The sequence below is a fragment of the Schistocerca piceifrons genome, chromosome 1 (assembly GCF_021461385.2).
Source record: "Schistocerca piceifrons isolate TAMUIC-IGC-003096 chromosome 1, iqSchPice1.1, whole genome shotgun sequence".
NCBI lineage: Eukaryota > Metazoa > Arthropoda > Insecta > Orthoptera > Acrididae > Schistocerca > Schistocerca piceifrons.
In genome coordinates this window covers 1,246,323,256-1,246,338,186 of record NC_060138.1, presented here as the reverse complement: position 1 = coordinate 1,246,338,186, position 14,931 = coordinate 1,246,323,256, and the positions used below count along the sequence as shown (strand labels likewise).

Here is a 14,931-nt window from a genome sequence, read left to right as displayed (position 1 = left end):
GCCATCCTGTAACCAAATGCCCATAGACTTTTCAAAATGTGCATGCCATTAACATACAGCACATCCTTACATATACTGGAAACTACAAAGTTTTCCAACTCAAAAGTAATATTTGACAACTAATAAGTATGCCCTTACATTTATCATTAAACATCTGTTATTGCAGCACACTTCATAACATTATACAGATACTTGCTATAGCTTTGGTCAGGACAATGATTTCTACACAAATACTGTAAAATAATTACTTTATTTTACAAAAAAACAATAACAAAAATGACTAGCCTATAATGAACATGACATAAATAAGGCGACAGCTAATTACAGTCATCAATTACAGCATTCATAGAATGAGGAATGATATTCAGTCTTAATTACACATGGAAACAAATTTAATCAACTTCCTCCATTCGAGACGCATCCTCACTGTCACCTTCAAGTGGTGGCATTTCAGCATCTACTTTTTCTTCTTCTGCAGCCTGAGGCTCCTCTTCATCAATGCCCAGACCCAGCTTAATCATTCGGTAAATCCTTGATGCATGTACCTGAGGTTCCTCCAGAGTAAATCCTGAAGACAGAAGAGCAGTCTCAAACAGCAGCATCACCAAGTCCTTCACTGCCTTGTCATTCTTGTCAGCTTCAGCCTTCTGACGGAGAGTTTCCATAACAGGATGGTCAGGATTTATCTCCAAATGCTTCTTTGCAGCCATGTAGCCCATTGTGGATGTATCCCTCAATGCTTGTGCCTTCATGATACGTTCCATATTTGCCGTCCATCCATACTGGGATGTTACAATACAGCACGGAGATTCCACCAGCCTGTTGCTAACAACAACCTTCTCCACTTTTTTGTCCAGTATGTCTTTCATGACTTTGCACAGGTTCTCAAATTTGGCCTTGTCTTCCTCCCTCTTTTTCTTTTCTTCTTCGTCCTCTGGAAGTTCAAGACCTTCCTTTGTAACAGACACCAGTTGTTTGCCATCATATTCTTTCATCTGCTGGACTACATACTCATCAATTGGCTCTGTCATGTACACTACTTCAAAGCCACGCTTCTTCACTCGTTCAACAAATGAGGAGTTAGCTACCTGGTCCTTGTTTTCACCAGTGATGTAGTAAATGTGCTTCTGGTTTTCTTTCATTCTTGCAACATAGTCCTTAAGTGAACAAGTTTCATCACCAGATGCTGATGTTGCATACCTCAGAAGATCAGAAAGCTTCTTGCGGTTTGTACTGTCCTCATGAATGCCAAGCTTAAGGTTTTTGCTGAATTGCTCATAGAATTTCTTGTAAGTGTCTGCATCTTCTGTCAATTCCTCGAACAACTCCAAGCATTTCTTGACTAGATTCTTCCTGATTACTTTCAGGATTTTGTTCTGCTGCAACATTTCTCTTGAAATGTTCAATGGAAGATCTTCACTGTCCACAACTCCCTTAATGAAGTTCAAGTACTCAGGAATTAAATCTTCGCAATTGTCCATAATGAACACCCTGCGGACATACAGTTTGATATTATTCTTCCTCTTCTTGTTTTCAAAGAGATCAAAAGGTGCTCGTCGAGGAATGAACAGCAGAGCCCGGAATTCAAGTTGTCCTTCAACAGAGAAATGTTTCACTGCAAGATGATCTTCCCAGTCATTTGTTAGAGACTTGTAGAATTCACCATACTCTTCCTGAGATATATCATCTGGATTCCTTGTCCAGATTGGCTTTGTCTTGTTCAACTCTTCATCCTCCAGATATTTTTCTTTGATAGTTTTCTTCTTCTTTTTCTTTTTGTCTCCTGACTCATCTTCTTCATCCTCACCAACATCTTCAATCTTTGGCTTAGATTCATTATCACCTTCTTCACCACCTTCCTTCTTTTCTTCTTCTTCCTCTTCTTCACTGAGTTCCTTGTCCCTTTCCTTCTCAACGACCAACTTGATTGGGTAGCCTATGAACTGAGAATGCTTTTTCACTATTTCTTTAATCTTCCTCTCTTCCAAGAATTCCGTCTGGTCTTCTTTGATGTACAGTGTAATTTTTGTTCCTCTGCCCAATGGCTCACCAGGATCTGGGCGAATAGTGAATGATCCTCCAGCAGATGACTCCCACAAGTACTGCTCATCATCATTATGCTTTGAAGCAACAGTCACCTTGTCAGCAACTAAGTATGCAGAGTAGAAGCCCACACCAAACTGACCAATCATTGAAATATCTGCTCCAGCTTGCAATGCTTCCATAAAGGCCTTGGTACCAGATTTGGCAATAGTTCCCAGGTTGTTGACTAGGTCTGCTTTTGTCATTCCAATGCCACTGGAATAGAAAAAACCAAATTAATATTTTACTGAATGGAGACTTTCCTATACTAAAAGTCAGTAGAATATTCTGCAAATCAATGGTTTTGTAACCATCATTGTCTATGTGGGTTGCATACACTTCTGAAGTTTTGACTAGTTCCATTAAACGTCTTCAGATGTTATTACATCAGTTACAAGATAAACCAATTCTCCTTCATGGAAGGAGATCTTACCACTAAGCACCATGCATACTACAACCCACACCACATGCAGTGTGGCTTAGTTGTGGGATATGTCTTTTCTACCATGGGTTGCCAGTTAATACTGAATCAGCAGTTATTTGGTATTTAGTACCATTTCTGAAAGGGTCTGCAGGTCTGATGCTTGTCCACATTCTGGCATATTCTATGTTTACTGCATGTAATCTTACTTTATGCACGCACGCACGCGCACACTCTTTTAAGGGAAGGAGAAATTAAGTGGAGGGTAAGGAGAAGGTAACTCCAAGTGTGAATGCAGATGGAGACCATAAATTACTGGTGGGATAATGGAAAATGAGTGTGAAAAACAGGAAAGAAAGTGATGCGGATACAGGATTGGAAACTGAAGGCGAGTGAAAGTGCTGAGAAGTGAAGAGAATTAATCACACAAAGATTTCCAAAAGAAGTTTACTGTGATGTAGAAAAAGAATGGAGTTTATTTGTAGTCAAAGCAGCACAAAAGTTATGTGGCAGAGCATCTGTAAAGGAAAGTTAAGACATTGTGAGATGATACCACAATCCATGCAGTTGGAAGAAAATGGAGCATGGGGAAAGTGGTGAAAAACATGAGGACCACAAAAGATACAGAAAAAAAGAAGTGCAAATAAATAGTGGAAACAGCAAAGATACAGGCACGGGAAGTGTTTACAAAGAAACTTGAAGATGTTAAGAGAAATGTTCTAAAAAATGATGAAAATAAAAGGCAGGCTTCTGAAGTAGCAGTAAAGAAGGAAACAGGTCTCTTGAGATAACATTTTAAAAACTGATTAACACTAGGGAGCAAGTACACAGGGGAAAAAACAGATAATGGAGAAATTTGGAGAAGCTGGGAAGCAGAATTCAGAATTAGGTCAAATTACATGGGAAGAAATGGAAATAGTTATGAAGAAGATGAATGGGGGAGGGGGAGGGAAGCCCCAGGACCTGATCAAGTATCAGTGGACATGGTAAGAGCAGCAGGTCCAGTGGGAATGCAGTGGCTGTATAGAATACTGTCACGTGTGTGGAGATACAGTACAATACCTGACAACTGGGAAAGAGGAGACATTGTTATCTTCAAAAAGGCAATAAAAAGACTTCATAAAAACTAGAAGAATAGCCCTAATGAGTCATACAGCGAAGATTTTTTTAAAGAATTTTACTAAATCAAATAAGTGAAAAGATTTTACAGAGGAAAATTGGACCACCATTGGGGAACTGAATACTTCAAAATAAGAGAAGGACTTTAGAGACAGAAAGATGGTTTCTGCAGGTGGTATGGCAATATGGGGGCAATAAAAAGGTAGATGAAGTTACAACTTTATGCATAGAAGGAAATAATTTAAGAGTACAGATTAAAAATAAAGGTAAGAGTGAAGTAATGGTATTTGGAAGAGAGAGGGATCAACAGGAATATTACTTTGAATGGAGAATCCCTCAAAGTGGTACAGTCACTTATTTAGGGAATGAAATATTTATCGACAGAAGAAAAACCAACAAAATTAATGTTGAGGTTACAGAAGGGAGGCAATTTCTACGAAACAGTTAAATATCTGATTTGGAATACAGAATGTTTCAGAAAAAGTGAAACTCCTACTTAGGAGTTGTCACCTATGAGGGAGAAACATGTGCAATGACAGAAAGGGTCTCAAGCAGACCACAAGTGGGGGAAATTAAGTTTTTCAGGACACTCAAGGGTGGGGGAAAAAAAAAAAAAAAAAAAAAAAAAAAAAAAAAAAAAAAAAAAAAAAAAAATCAAGAATGAACAGAGTAAGGAATGTAGATATTGGAAAGTACCTGAGAGACACACTAAGATGGTACAGGCATGTTAAGACAATGAGTTGGCAGAGACTTCCAAAAATTATGGAATAACTAAAGACAGATGGAAAAAGACCTAGAGGGCACCGAAGAACACTGGAAAATGGGAGTGAGCCCAATATCTGGAAAGGAGAGGTGTGACCTGGCAGCAAATGGAGGAAGAAGAGGTGGGAGGACTTAACATCCAGACCCAGCAGTAAGTGGAGTGGGATCCAGATACATCGAAAGGATTTATGAAAATTGTTATTGGGTCAATGTGCAAAGACAATAACCAGCAAATACGAAGTTACTACAGCCAACAAAGAAAAGGCAGGGAGGCAGCTGTTTACTAATTTGCAGAACACAGCTACAAATTTTTAAAGAAAGTTTGTAAACAGTTATGTCATTAAGGGTAGGACCAACAAAGCATTAGCACACTACCAAGTTTAAAACATACCCTGCATCTTTAGGTGGCATTTAGGAGCTGAAACAAGTGACAAAACTTTAAAACAAGTAAAGTCACATTAGTGAAGAAAGTGGACAAACTAATGGTAAGCCCAAAGCCACAATTTGTTCTAATTTCCAACTCTTAAGAGTTCTACATGCAGTCAACATAGATTCTAATGTGCTCTAATAAATTTTTGGACAAAATTTGCCATGTGAAGGTAATACATATTCCTTCTTACATTCTTGTTACACTACAGATTCAATCACTAAGGGCTGCAGTTCTTTCATGCAAGTAAATGAGACTGACTATGAATACTGTTATTTATGATGTCATTACAGAGGGACTGTACAGAACAGACAAAACAAAGATATTTAAGAACAAATGAAAATAAATGGAAAGGAAAGGCTTCAAACTGACACTGTACCCAATTTTTAACTTCTGAGGTAAATCTCTTGTCTACTTAATTTTGCACTCACTGCACTGTGTGTCCTTGTTACCTCAATGCTACAGCTGTTGCTATGCCATATTTTTATCCTGATCCCTGAACTTAAAAGAATTCAAACTTGCAGATTAAATACTGCTACAGAGAAATGGCAAATCTGTGAGAGGCCAGACAAACATGTGGTTCCTGAAGAGGGGCAGCAGCCTTTTCAGTAGTTGCAGGGGCAACAGTCTGGATGATTGATCTGGCCTTGTAACATTAACCAAAACGGCCTTGCTGTGCTGGTACTGCGAACGGCTGAAAGCAAGGGGAAACTACAGCCGCAATTTTTTTCCCCGAGACTGTATGATTAAATGATGATGGCGTCCTCTTGGGTAAAGTATCCCGGAGGTAAAATAGTCCCCCATTCGGATCTCTGGGCGAGGACTACTCAAGAGCACGTCGTTATCAGGAGAAAGAAAACTGGCGTTCTATGGATCGGAGCGTGGAATGTCAGATCCCTTAATCGGGCAGGTAGGTTAGAAAATTTAAAAAGGGAAATGGATAGGTTAAAGTTACATATAGTGGGAATTAGTGAAGTTCGGTGGCAGGAGGAACAAGACTTTTGGTCAGGTGATTACAGGGTTATAAATACAAAATCAAATAGGGGTAATGCAGGAGTAGGTTTAATAATGAATAAAAAAATAGGAGTGCAGGTTAGCTACTACAAACAGCATAGTGAACGCATTATTGTGGCCAAGATAGACAAAGCCCATGCCTACTACAATAGTACAAGTTTATAAGCCAACTAGCTCTGCAGATGACGAAGAAATTGATGAAATGTATGACGAGATTATTCAGGTAGTGAAGGGAGACGAAAATTTAATAGTCATGGGCGACTGGAATTCGTCAGTAGGAAAAGGTAGAGAAGGAAACATAGTAGGTGAATATGGATTGGGGGGAAGAAATGAAAGAGGAAGCCGCCTGGTAGAATTTTGCACAGAGCATAACTTAATCATATCTAACACTTGGTTCAAGAATCATGAAAGAAGGTTGTATACCTGGAAGAATCCTGGAGATACTAAAAGGTATCACATTACATAATGTTAAGACAGAGATTTAGGAACCAGGTTTTAAATTGTAAGACATTTCCAGGGGCAGATGTGGATTCTGACCACAATCTATTGGTTATGAACTGCAGATCGAAACTGAAGAAACTGCAAAAAGGTGGGAATTTAAGGAGATGGGACCTGGATAAACTGAAAGAACCAGAGGTTGTACAGAGTTTCAGGGAGAGCATAAGGGAACAATTGATAGGAATGGGGGAAAGAAATACAGTAGAAGAAGAATGGGTAGCTCTGAGGGATGAAGTAGTGAAGGCAGCAGAGGATCAAGTAGCAAAAAGACGAGGGCTAATAGAAATCCTTGGGTAACAGAAGAAATATTGAATTTAATTGATGAAAGGAGAAAATATAAAAATGCAGTACATGAAGCAGGCAAAAACGAATACAAACGTCTCAAAAATGAAATCGACAGGAAGTGCAAAATGGCTAAGCAGGGATGGCTAGAGGACAAATGTAAGGATGTAGAGGCTTATCTTACTAGGGATAAGATAGATACCGCCTACAGGAAAATTAAAGAGACCTTTGGAGATAAGAGAACGACTTGTATGAATATCAAGAGCTCAGATGGCAACCCAGTTCTAAGCAAAGAAGGGTAAGCAGAAAGATGGAAGGAGTATATAGAGGGTCTATACAAGGGTGATATACTTCAGGACAATATAGAAAAGGAAGAGGATGTAGATGAAGAGGAAATGGGAGATACGATACTGCATGAAGAGTTTGACAGAGCAACGAAAGACCTGAGTCGAAACAAGGCCCTGGGAGTAGACAACATTCCATTAGAACTATTGACAGCCTTGGGAGAGCCAGTCATGACAAAACTCTACCATCTGGTGAGCAAGATGTATGAGACAGGCGAAATACCCTCAGACTTCAAGAAGAATATAATAATTCCAATCCCAAAGAAAGCAGGTGTTGACAGATGTGAAAATTACTGAACTATCAGTTTAATAAGTCACAGCTGCAGTATACTAACGCGAATTCTTTACAGACGAATGGAAAAACTGGTAGAAGCAGACCTCGGGGAAGATCAGTTTGGATTCCGTAGAAATGTTGGAACACGTGAGGCAATACTAACCTTACAACGTATCTTAGAAGAAAGATTAAGAAAAGGCAAACCTACGTTTCTAGCATTTGTAGACTTAGAGGAAGCTTTTGACAACGTTAACTGGAATACTCTCTGATGATGGTCGAAGTATAGAGGATATAAAATATAGACTGGCAATGGCAAGGAAATAGTTTCTGAAGAGGAATTTGTTAACATCGAATATAGATGTGTGTGTCAGGAAGGCGTTTCTGAAAGTATTTGAATGGAGTGTAGCCATGTATGGAAGTGAAACATGGACGATAAGTAGTTTGGACAAGAAGAGAATAGAAGCTTTCAAAATGTGGTGCTACAGAAGAATGCCGAAGGTAAGGTGGGTAGATCACGTAACTAATGAGGAGGTATTGAATAGGATTGGGGAGAAGAGACGTTTGTGGCACAACTTGACTAGAAGAAGGGATCAATTGGTAAGACATGTTCTGAGGCATCAAGGGATCACAAATTTAGCATTGGAGGGCAGTGTGGAGGCTAAAAATTGTAGAGGGAGACCAAGCAACAACAACAACAACAACAACAACAACAACAACAACAACAACAACAACAACAACAACAACAACAACAACAACAACAACAACAACAACAACAACAACAACAACAACAACAACAACAGACTCAGTTACAATTCTGCATACAAAGTTTCATGCCTACTGTTTACACTACACTGCTAAGTATATTAAGGACTTGATCTTCACACCTATCCCAGTATGTCACACAATTTGCAATAACGAATGTAATTCATCAGCAGTCAACGTTAAGGCCAAGCATTTCAATTACTCTAGTCTTTAAAAGTAAAGCTTACAAATTTTTCATAATGAAGTCAAACATTGTGTATTGGTTTGTCTACAAGTAAGAAATATTAGGGAAACGTTGCGGACCTCAAATTTCTGTTCATATTTTGAAGCATCATTCAAAGACACAGGAAGTTTCTCTGAACTACCTACTTTACACGAATCTATTCGAAAAATATTTGACTTCTTTCATATTTATTATTTGAAGTTTTATTCAGAAAGCATGATCTTCTTGACTCCACGTTTGCCTTCCTAATGTACTTGATTCAAAGGAAACCTTTTCAACATTTAAATAATGCACCAATTTATCTTTATGTGGAAAATAGCTAGGTCTTGAACAGATGAAATTTGACACTATTTACAGCATATTGTCATGAAATATTTTAATTTTTCCTCAGCTTACTAATTTTTTGTTAATTACCCTGACTACTTTCACGCAGTTAAATATTTAGCTGCTAAACTAGACCTCATGCTGGTCACTTTGATACTCCATTTACCTGTTTCTCTTTGTTTGGCTATGAAAATTTGGACAAACCCTCATGGTTTAAGTTACAGGGACTTTTTTTCGCTCTGATTACGTGTTTACAAAATGGATCCGAGTTAATCATATGATGAAATAGTCCTTCCTGTGTGCTGTCACTTCCAAAATTCGTTATCTATATTTTTAACTTTTTATGAGAATTTTTACGACCACTTGAGTACCAAAGTGCAGGAAAGTTTCGGATGCACAGCGAACAACCTGTCTACGGATATAACAACCAATATCTCAAGAATAACTACACCTGCAGTTTGTTTTGTCAACTGAAGCTATCACTCACGTAAGACACTAATAATTATTATGGAATCAGCTGTCATGTGTAAATTGTAATTACACAGCCGATATTTCTCATCTCAACCCCACCCCTACAATAATGATTCAGCCTCAAGTGGGACACTGTATGCATTGATTTACTCACTATCTCAAGTTTGCAATTCTTTAGTATTTTCTTTATCGGATATGCACAAAATAGAATTTGTTTTGTAAAGTCACTATAATTACCACGACACAAAAACCTTCCCCAGCATACGGATTATCCTGCTTCATGATAAGAAATTTATGTTCACCTGATGTCATTTTATGCTGACAATACAAGGCCACTGCTTCAGATTCTCAGCCCTTAATATTAAGACCATTTAATGGAACTAGTAACTTTAGAAGGAAGTGGAATCTAGACACTAATTCCTTACTACATAGAGACTAAAGTAGTACAAGTTTCCTGATCCATAAACTATCAGCTTTTGAACATAAGATAAATGCACAGTGAGTGTCAATCTGATGTAACCAGACCAGATGGTTTAGACCAAAATCAGTGTGAAGAGGCGTATGATTTATTTATTATGTATTTATCGACTAATTGCAACAAATTCAGAAACAACTTTTCAAAATCTTCAAGAATTACTTTTGTGCATATGATTTACAGCACCTGACCTCTACGCGATCTTACAGAACTTTTAAGTGAAGAACAACCCTCCCCTTCCTATGAAGACACTAGAACCCCTGAAATACTAGTTTAAGACTTTCCTGTAGCGCAACGCTTAGGTAGGATCAAAAGGCAATTTGGTTTCAAGTTTGTCCAAACTTGAACTGTTTAACCATATACAGATATTCTAGGTTTACCCATCAGCTCTACTTACTGGATATATGGCACAAATGGAAACATTAGGGTCTGCTGCAAGTCCATCTTTGGCATTCACACCTGCTAACTTTGCCAAATTACCTTCCAGCTTAATCCAGGCCTAGGCTAGCCTACAGATTAGGGAGTCCCCTTTCCAACTTTTATTGTGGGTTACCACTTCCTTCCACAAAGCCTTCAATTCCCTATGAGGCAGCTCCATCATTAAGCTTTGATGAATTACAGTAGTTAAAATCTGCCATAAGTAGTAACTTGGTATGAGGCAGTAACATCCATCTCTGAAAGTTTGCACTGAATTAACTTCAGTATATGGCTTAAGTTTTTAAGTCCAGATGTAAATGGCATGTACTGAACATAAATTTGAAAATTCATCCTTCCTAAGACAGCAACTTTAACACTGATAACCCATTCCAAACAGTGCTATTTGGTGGAACATCAAGAGATATGAACTGTACTTTTATCTTGCCATTCCCAAATTACGTTTCCTAAACTAACTTCAAGGTAAATTTCAATCTCCTGCATCACAAACCTCAGACTGTACTTTGTTTCAACTAATGTAATGTCTACTTAATGAATACAGTGCTATACCTTGAACAATAGCAACCTGCACTTTACAAGGGAGTTCCATATTGAAAATTATGGAACAGTATCATCCCACCCACCATGACTTACAATTCATCCACAATAAAAGCGGCCCTATTCTGGTAATTTAACTGAACTTAAATGCACCTTGTAGTTCCCATTTTTTTGCTAACAGAATTTACATACTGTGATTGCTGCTGCTAGCTAAATTCTTCAAAAAGTGATTTTCATTTATCACGTAATCCTGAATGCTATTTTGAGTAGTAGGTCAGGCAGGTATGTTTTCTTGCCATGTACCAAAGATAATGACTCCACAAGGCAATCACTGCGCAAATTCAAGTTGCAACTTAAAAATTGGCTATTGCGAGGACATAACCCATGAATTCGATCTCAGCCCGAACGTCATCCTACCAAACTACAAACTGACTTTCTCACTGTGCATTGAAGTGGAACATAGCTGTAAAGTTATGTCTACTCAAATTCCGGTAAACAATGTAATACTCTAGTATGTTCCGCTGACAATGTAACAATATGTAGCAACGAGCCCTACATGCAAATCAATATCTTCCCACTTGAAGTGGGAACCGTGAGCAAGAGGCGGAAATTTTACAGCAACCACCGAAAACGGTCATGGCGACTGACCAAGCACTATGTTATTATTACATGTAAAGTAGGCCCTACACCCAAATAACTGCTACGAAGAGGCTTACAGTTCGCCATGCACCTCATGGTTTAGAGTACAGAGGTAAATGTACAATAGCACAGGATTTTTTTCTATAATGGAAGAACATAGCGACACAGTTACATTGCCACTGGAACAATCACGAACTAATACAAAAAGTTACATTATATACTTACGTATCAATTATTGTCAGTGTCCGCTCACTCTTGTTGGGAACGATTTTAATCCACAAATCTTTGCCAGAATCCAGTTTCGAAGGATCCGTGAGGGATTCGTAACGAATTTTATCCAAGGCCTGTAGACAAATGAAAATTAATCAAGTTGTCACGAGGACCCAGCATGCAGTAACTATGTACCTCATACTACTATGAACTTACATCTGACGAGTTGGAGATCAGCTCTCTAAGGAATATTTCCTTGTTTGAATAGAATGTATTGATAATAAGTGACATCAATTGAGCGATCTCCGCCTGGAAGGCGAAGGTCTCGACTTCTGCCGCATCTTGCATCTGTACGTCCTCCGGCATCTGTAAAATAATGTTAGTTGTAATTACATACGAAGTTTACCTTACCAGAGTTAACTTCACAACCAAATTAGCTAACAGAAGTCTAATTCAACATACCTTTAACAGCTCCTTCACAGCCGCGGTTCAGAAACTATAGCAACGCAAACAACAGCAACCGTTTCTCGCGAGTCTCCACGAGCAAAGTAACGCCGACCGGGCCCCGTCTGACACTTATATAGACTTTGCCAACTCTCTGGAACATTCGACGCACCGGAAAGCAGAAAGTTCTGGCATGTTCTAGAACATTTGTTGTTCAAAGTGCGAATACAGTTTTTAAAAAACTTCCAAGAGAATCAAATGAAGCAATTATGTCAACGTAAAAGTTTTCAAAAGCTGCAAGGTACGTTGGTATGCTCACAACTTTTATTTCAGCTCCGTTTAGCTGTTTAGTCCCCAATGAAAATCGTTGCGAATCTGTGTTTTGACTAGTGTTGTGTAAACATCCTGCACGCCTTCGCGCCGGATCTAGTAATTTCCAGAAATATTTAGCTGTTTTCAATATTATGGCTTTAAATAATGGTAATTTTAAAGCGATTATCAGTTTTTGAAGTGACTATACATAAAAACTTGATCGTGAAAGCAGTAGTATGTTTTCCTATAATGCATGTCATGCTGCTACCTTGTGCCGATTATAGATTTTGTGTGAATGGATCAATAGCTACTTAAGTTGTTAGAATGGACGAAATATTTAATTTCAAGTTATTTAATGTATGTCGAACGAAATTATTTATGCCGAAGGTTGTTTGAAAGACCTGTATCTGTAATGTTAGTGTGTTATGGTGTAGTGTGGGCTCTATTTTGTGTTAAAGAAATTAAATTGTAGACGTAATTGAAATAATTCCGACCGCGTTGTGATATATTTATTGCGTAACTTTGCAACCTAATTCAGAAATGCTATATTTCAATTCCCAGGCACTTTGCTAACTTCTGCTAAATCGCTGCTGTTCGCTTAATTAGCCACAGTAACTTCATAGACATCCACGTCATGATATTTACATGAAACTTATTTTTGTACGCTGTCTCGAATCTGTGTCAAATGATCTGAAATCCATCAGTTACCGATCACAAATAGCGCATGTTATGCCCTGCAATAAATCGTGGGTTCGTTTACCAATAATGTGAATGCGTTACTAATGGTTCATGCTAGCGACGCGCAGTATATCCAGTTGATTAGAGGTTAACATACAGATTTACTGATTTCTTTATTTGTAGAAATATTTTAGCAGCTGAGTGAGACTGTTCAGAGAAAATCAATAACGGTCTGTAGCTTTCGAGAGATGCGTTGTTGAAATTTTCAGATGTATTGATGCATTCGTCTGCGTTTGTGACCTAATAGGATAGTTTCTGTCCACATTTCATTTTTTTAGATCTAATTTCTGTATTTTTCGCTAATGGACGATGTGATTCACGGTTCTTAATGGACGATATGATTCACGGTTCTAGAAATCTCGATGCATTGCTCAAACCTTCCAGAAGCATTGATCGCTTGTCGTGAATTCCTGTACCTATAATGGTTCCAGAAAATAGGTAAAATGTGATACTCGCGGTAAAACTTTTCCCTTTCTTTTGTTGTGCTATATATATTTTTCATTATGGTCACTCGATGAACGGATGAAGTATGGAAGGAAGGTAGGTACTATATTTCATGACCTTCAATATTTCCTGTTGCAACTATTTTAGAAAGAGGATGGGCAGGTAAAGGACTTTTTCTAAGTTTAGTCGTCAGTTACAGGGAAAAGCAAATGTCATTTAGGTGCTGATATTCGTTGCTATTTAATGCTTAGTGTAGACGGAAGCAGTTTTGGTTTACGTTAAGTTCCGAAGTTTTGTTTGCGAACGTTATGGAACTCCATATTTAGCCTCGTATTTAAAGCGTTGTTACATAGGATTGCAGTATGCCAAATGCTAGAAGTCGTTTATTGCTGTTGGCGTGCGCGAGTTTTCTAGAACACTTACCTGCTACCACACACAAATGATGGTTATGAATTTGTTTCATAAAGCAGTTTTGTGAAAGTTTGTGCGATTTGAAAATTAATGATGCTTATACTTCAATAATTTGCCAAGAGGTTTACATGTATATTTGGCATTGTGGAAGCAGTGCCCAGGAAAACCGGAAAACTGTGCACAAGATCTGATTTCATGTTCAATAAATGTAAAAAGCAGGAAACTCAGTTTTCAGTTTCCCTCTTGCAGAGTTTTCATGACTGTAACAGAATTTTCCGTAATAAATAAATTAATATTTAAGAGACGTTAGGCTGCTAGAAATGTAACATATGAGATTAAATTTGTTGCGAACATGTGTAATAGAAAGCACTGATCTGTGTATGCGTTGTTCCTATTTTTCTATGTGATCGAAGCATTTTTACAGTTCGTGTACATAATTTGCACATAGGTCATGTCCTTTGTACTTGATCTAATACCCACAACAACACATTCATTGTGGGAAAAATCTGATATTCTGTAGAACTTAAATGGTCTTTTGTTGTCCACTTTGTCTTTATTCCTGCATAACATATGTTAATATATGTAGATAAGTGTTTTAATGGTCATGGTTATATAGTTGTATATAGCTCAGACAGGATAGGAAAATAATCACTTGAAAATAGGTGAGTTGAACAGAAACCTTAGTTTCACACATATTAATATCATCCCCCTCCCCCTCTCTCTCACCTTTCCCCCTCCCCCAGCCCATTAGGTTTGAGGTAGTTACAGAATATATAATGAGAAATATAAGTATTTGTTTATTATAAACAAGTAATACTTTTGTGTTGTTTGGTATATTGAGCTTAGACTGTTTATCTAACTATCTATCGTCTCTCTGAAAGTACTCCCTTTTTTTTTTTTTTTTTTTTTTTTTTTTTTTTTTTTTTTTTTTTTTTTTAATCACTCGTCATGCAAATTGCTCCTACTACAAAGAGTATGTGTATATAGTGAGGGTTTGGTAGCTTCTGTTGTTGCAGTAATTGTGCTTGCCCCTACCCCCCCTCCCCTTTCCCTTCCACAAAATGTGTAACATGATTGGTTGCAGTACTCACATGAAGCTGCTGTGCCTAGTACAGAGCAACTGGTAAGGATCTTTGTAGAGAGACTCAACTGTAGTTGAGATGTAAAAATCTTTGCATTTTCAAATGGTTGTATAGTAGTTTCTATTTGTTTTAGAAACAGCCAGGCTGTGATGTCAGTGTAAAGGCAAATCTGTTTGCCTGTTAATTTAGCATGACAGTATT

General features: G+C 37.9%; 1 protein-coding gene across 1 annotated transcript; it reads right to left on the bottom strand.

Moving 5' to 3' along the window:
* Positions 1-231: 231 nt before the first annotated feature.
* LOC124782159 (heat shock protein 83) lies at positions 232-11,918 on the bottom strand. The gene is made up of 4 exons (XM_047253919.1): positions 11,762-11,918; positions 11,516-11,665; positions 11,315-11,433; positions 232-2,298 (listed from the first exon to the last, which is right to left on the bottom strand). Exons 2-4 carry the CDS (start codon positions 11,663-11,665, stop codon positions 393-395), a joined length of 2,175 nt encoding a protein of 724 aa, XP_047109875.1. The 5' UTR covers positions 11,762-11,918; the 3' UTR covers positions 232-392.
* Positions 11,919-14,931: the final 3,013 nt, after the last annotated feature.

Bases quoted from the DNA above. Each gene is read 5' to 3' on its own strand.
- LOC124782159 (XM_047253919.1), bottom strand. From the start codon at position 11,665: ATGCCGGAGGACGTACAGATGCAAGATGCGGCAGAAGTCGAGACCTTC. The intron at 11,434-11,515 runs GTAAGTTCATAG...ATTTGTCTACAG, and splicing joins TGATCTCCAACTCGTCAGAT to GCCTTGGATAAAATTCGTTA. The intron at 2,299-11,314 runs GTAAGTATATAA...TTTCTATTCCAG, and splicing joins ACACTGACAATAATTGATAC to TGGCATTGGAATGACAAAAG.